Source organism: Lactuca sativa, chromosome 1 (genome assembly GCF_002870075.4).
Source record: "Lactuca sativa cultivar Salinas chromosome 1, Lsat_Salinas_v11, whole genome shotgun sequence".
Classification (NCBI taxonomy): Eukaryota; Viridiplantae; Streptophyta; class Magnoliopsida; order Asterales; family Asteraceae; genus Lactuca; species Lactuca sativa.
Genome location: NC_056623.2, coordinates 98,986,614 through 98,991,804, shown reverse-complemented (window position 1 = coordinate 98,991,804; position 5,191 = coordinate 98,986,614). Strand labels below are relative to the sequence as shown.

The 5,191-nt window shown below is 40.0% G+C and overlaps 1 protein-coding gene across 1 annotated transcript; it reads right to left on the bottom strand.

Annotated features, from left to right (window-relative positions):
* Positions 1-3,294: 3,294 nt before the first annotated feature.
* Positions 3,295-4,341, bottom strand: LOC111899443 (uncharacterized). Its single transcript, XM_023895299.1, has one exon. The coding sequence runs from the start codon at positions 4,339-4,341 to the stop codon at positions 3,295-3,297; it is 1,047 nt and encodes a 348-aa protein (XP_023751067.1).
* Positions 4,342-5,191: the final 850 nt, after the last annotated feature.

The following is a 5,191-nucleotide window of genomic DNA, read 5'->3' as shown; positions in this document are numbered from 1 at the left end:
TTGTAATGGCTTTAGAAAGCTTAGAGTCACAAGTGTCACTCCTCTAATGGCTCACAAACACCAAAAGCAAGAGGATGAAGAATGATAAGAGAGGAGGCACCCAAAAACATGTAGAAACCCTAAGGAAACTCTTCATTACGTTTTTGGTGCTCTAGGGATCTTTAAATAGTGAGGCTATTAGGGTTATCTAACAAGGAAACCCTAATTTGACTGCTTAGGCCCTAAGCAACCCATGGACTCCCTCCTTAGAGGCCTTGGGCAATTTCTAATGGGTTTCCCCATAGAATTCGTCCACTCCATCCTTTATGGAGTCCATTAGCCTAATATTCAACTATCACACAATTGACAATTCTAGTCCCCTTTATTTAATTAATATCTTTTAGCCACAAAATTAATTCTTGTTAATTCTTGACTAATATTAATTAAACAATATGATTTCTCCTTTAAAATATTATTCTCATAATATATTAATAAATCATAATTAATCCTCTGTCTCCATAATTCATCCTATTAAGTTGCTTTGGTGAAGGCAACCCAAAAGGACCATGCACCATCGGGTCAAGTGCATACCAAAAATAGTTATGGACTTAGACACTAATCCAACAGTATCATGGAGTGGTACTCGGTTGATAAGTGTGGTTATCAGAGGATGAAGCCGATGGCCGGCTTGAGGCGGTGGTCAGGACACCGCAGGGAAGAGTTGGGTTTCGGTGGTAGTGTTTTGAGGAACCTGGTTTTGTTAATGCCAGGTGGTGCGTTGTTAGAGTAGTTTCTGGAGTTGTGTTGCCGCAGGCTTCGAGGGCGAAGCCTAATTTAAGTGGGGAAGAATTTTAACATCCCGAGTTCAGGAGTGCAAGTTCAGGGTTCAAAGTGAAAATGTGGATAGTAAACTCGGCGAGTCCATGGGTAGACTTGGCGAGTAGGGTCGCGATTCTGGTCGCGTGTTAAGTTGCCAAGTCGGCGAGTCGGTGGCTGGACTCGGCGAGTTGGTGCTGTGTGGAGAAAACCCTAATCCCAGGGGTTGAGCCATATATAAAGAACATAATACCCTCTCCCCAGCCTCTTTACTCTCCCTTGAAGTCCAGAAACCCTAATATTCGTTTGTGAGAGAATTAGAGAGCATTTGGATATTGAAGGAGTGTTTGTGGAAGAGATCTTTGAAGATTAAGAGACTTGGAGCAAGGGTTTTTCAAGGTTTTGGCTTATTCTTCTGTTGGAGTCTTCTCTTGAGGTAATGATTCGTTGCTTGGGTTGTTATCCATCTAGATTTATCATTTGTGGGATTTTTGGGAGTATATCTAGTGTTATCATGAGTTTCGAGGATGGATCTGAGGTTGCTACCTCAGATCTAGAGTAGTGATGATCCAAAAGAGCATAAAGTCCCTGTTCAAGAGTTGTTGATGAAGCCATTTTGTCCCAAACCCTAGCCTTAGATTGTATTATGCTTAGATCTCCTTGGATTCACGTAAAGTTTGCCACTTTACGTGATGGATGGCTTGTATAAGAGTAGATCTATGGATTGGAGACCCTGCATGGCTTGGAAAGCCTCTGTATGGGTTAAGAGCTAGTGGTACTCGGTGAGTCACATGGGTGCACTCGGTGAGTTGCTTGAAGATAGGCAGCAACTCGACGAGTTGGAAGAACAACTCGACAATTTGGTTGAACATAGCCTTGGACTTGGCGAGTCTGTTCTTGGACTCGTGGAGTCTGGTCGTGAGGTCCTAACCTTTCCTGGTTGAGTTGTGAATCGGTGAGTCAAGGGATGACTCAGCGAGTTGAGTGCGCTTAGACTCAGAGTTGTGGGACTCGGCGAGTCTTGGGGCGACTCGGCGAGTTGAGTCGTGCTATGGGAATTTCAGAGCATAGGGACTCGACGAGTCAGCGGGGTGACTCAGCGAGTAGAGATAGTCTTGTGTTGACCAGTTGACTTCCAGGGGTAATTTTGGTAATTATGGGTATTTTTTTTAAGTTCAGTCTTTTGGTATTATCAGTGGTGGAGTTCGTGTCGGAGGTTGGAGCAGTGTGATCTTATCTTTTCGGTCAGCAGTTGCGAGGTGAGTTATCCTCACTATATCGACAGGGTCTACGGCACCAAGGCCGGCCCTTTATCGGATTGTAATCCGGGTATCGTTGTTACGTTATTGCTATGCTATGTTTGCATCCTGGTAGTTAGGATGGTATATGTTAGAGACCTGGTTAAGGTCGGTATCCTGGTATATAGGATGATGCTATGCTAGTGACCGGTTAGGTCGGTATCCTGGTTAAGATGATGTTATGTTATGTGATCTGTTGGATCGGTTTGATTGGATGCGTATTGTTATATGATTGTATGTTTATGTGCACATGGTTGTTGGACTGGGGTAGGTTGAGGCGGGTCCTGCTTTGTGCTGTAGGCCAACATACCCAGGGTGGACCGGATATTCCGAAGGCCTAGCGAGTGGTCCGGATAGGCTGTAGGCCCCACGAGGGGGGACCAGACGTGCCGAGGCTCGGAGAGTGGACCAGGCCGACTAAAGGCCCGGTGCGGGTGGACCAGTCATACTGTAGACTCAGAGAGTGGAACAAGTGGATTGAAGGGCCGGTGCAGGCAGACCAATCACACTATAGACTCGTATATGGCTAGACTTAGAGGGTGGACTAAGTGGACTGTAGGCCGGTGCGGCGGACCAGTCACACAGTAGACTCGAAGTGTATGACTGTTCTGTGTTCTGTTATGATATGGCATGTTATGCGTATGGTATATGTGGTTGGTATTTTGGGGGTATCTCACTAAGCTTTTGGGCTTATAGTTGTGGTTTAAATGTTTTCAGGTTCTTCAGGAGACCGTGCAAGGCAAAGGCGTGATCGTACCGCTCCTCATGTTTATGTTTTATGATATGGTTATGGGGAATACTCTGATAATAAAAGTGTTGAAAACCTTTTTGTAATAATTTTATGAATGTGGACTGTTTTTGAAATGTTTTAAATTGGTTGAAATATTTAGCGTGTTACACCTCTACAAGACATTGTGATAAATTATCATCGGTCTCCATTAAACCTCTTTCAAGAGCTGCTTTTCGAAATATAGGATGTAATACACCATTGACTGTGTATATATCTTTAAAGCAGGTAGGCCCAACAATATGACATAAAAGTAGACGTAGGTAGTATCTCTCTCCTTCAGTTGGATTAGCATAAACCAGTCAACCAATCATTGATTTATGTTTCCTGGTCCTCCAACAATGTTTGCTCCAATTCCATGTATAATGTTTGGGAAAATCCTTATACAAATATTTTCTCACATTGGAATCTTCTTTATTCTTCTTGAAAAATGCCGTCAACATTGAATTTTTTTTCTTTCTCTCTATCAACAATGTCTTCCATTCTGTCACCGTCTTTGAACCTAACCAACTGTTGATTCGGGAGATGTATTTGCAAGGCCATCACACAAGGGGAGATTTGTGAAAGAGGAAAGCTAAAAACTCGCCATAATTCCTCAGGAGGGGATACACAACGTGCGTCTTGAAACTTTCGTATCTCATTAATAACAACATTTTCTTGGTCTTTATCAATATGGATAACTTGTTTTTCATGGCCCTTATAAACATATTTGAAGAGGTACTTCACAGAGTTTATACTCGAACAAACCTCAACGTTGATATGATAATTGAACATCATTAACAACTTTGGGTTGTATGGAGCCACCCATCTATTATCCAATTTTGTATTTCTTACAGTCACCTCAATTCCATTATTTGTCCTTCGATATAATGGATATGAGTCCTCTCCTTGTGATGTCTTTTCATTGAATTGCCTAGGATATCTGAAACAACATTTTTTTGGCACACCATGCATACATGGACTTTTTTCTCGTAAGCTACCACAAGGACCGTGCATCATGTGACTTTTGATAAGATCATGCATTTTAGGAAACCTTATTGGGTCAGGAATTTCGGCACATACCAGTCTGTCATAATCGTCTGGATTATTCATCTTATATCCAGATGTCATTATTAGGAGTAAATATGCATGTGGCAATCCACGCTTTTTAAACTCCATCACATACACATATGACCCCACCACACCGATTATATGCCTTTGGAATAACTGTACCTTGAGATACTCTAACTTAGCATGAAAAACTCTTGCAACAAGGTCCAGTCGATCTTGAGTTGACTGTCCAGGCAATAACTCATCATCGATTTCTTTCCATTTTGGGTTGCATGTCATTGTAAGGAATATATCTGGCCTCCCATCATCTTGAACTAAATCCATGGCATCTAGAAATCTTTGTCGCATGTCACGTGGACCTCCAATGAAACTTGCAGGTAACACAACTCGTTGTCCAACCCTACGGGCCATCTTGGAGATATAAAGTGAACGAAGTTAACAACATTAAACCAAAGTAACATGAATAGTTTAGCTTGCCTTTGATGATTTTTTCAACAATATCTAAAAATAGCGATAATTAAAAGGATAACCTGTTATTATTTTAAAAAAATTAGGATTGTAAAAATATATATAAGTTATTAAATTTACCGATCATTATTTTTCTCTCTGTCCAATTCTCTATTAAACTTTTAATCGAGGGAATCAATGGAAAAACTGGAAAGCATGATATGATAGCATCGGCCAAACAATTAAACCGTGTGTTATTGCTGATCCTAATCATTAAATCACCACGTAATAAACTGTATTCTTCATACCTCAGATACTTAGCATATGTTGGTTCGATTGGGAAATGGTTTAAAGAGAACACGTAACCCAATAGATTCCCTCCATAAATAAAACGCATCATTTATTGTGGAACAACTACTACCAATTTCTCTCTCTAATAGAAAATGTAATATTTTTATAAACAAAATACTTATGATAAATTATGAAAATGAAAATAAGATATAAATAGTTTGTTAAACATACATTATGATCAATGAGAACAATGAAGAATTTGTTTACTCTTACGTCTTTCCAAATGAAATTCACACGAATGGGTGTCAAAATATACCACAAATGGAGGTTTAGTAGCAATGAAAATGCATCAACATAAATGTGACTGTTCATGATTCTACAAAATGAAAGTCAAATGTGATCGATTAAAATCGTCAAAATTGAAATTAAATCTTACTTTTTGTTGAAATGGTTAAAATAGAAACCATAATGAACATTTAATTTCCTAGTAAGGTCTTCTTTTAAACAATATAAAGAAGTTTAT

Excerpts from the sequence above, each read along its gene's own strand:
- LOC111899443 (XM_023895299.1), bottom strand. The coding sequence starts at position 4,341 with ATGGCCCGTAGGGTTGGACAACGAGTTGTGTTACCTGCAAGTTTCATT.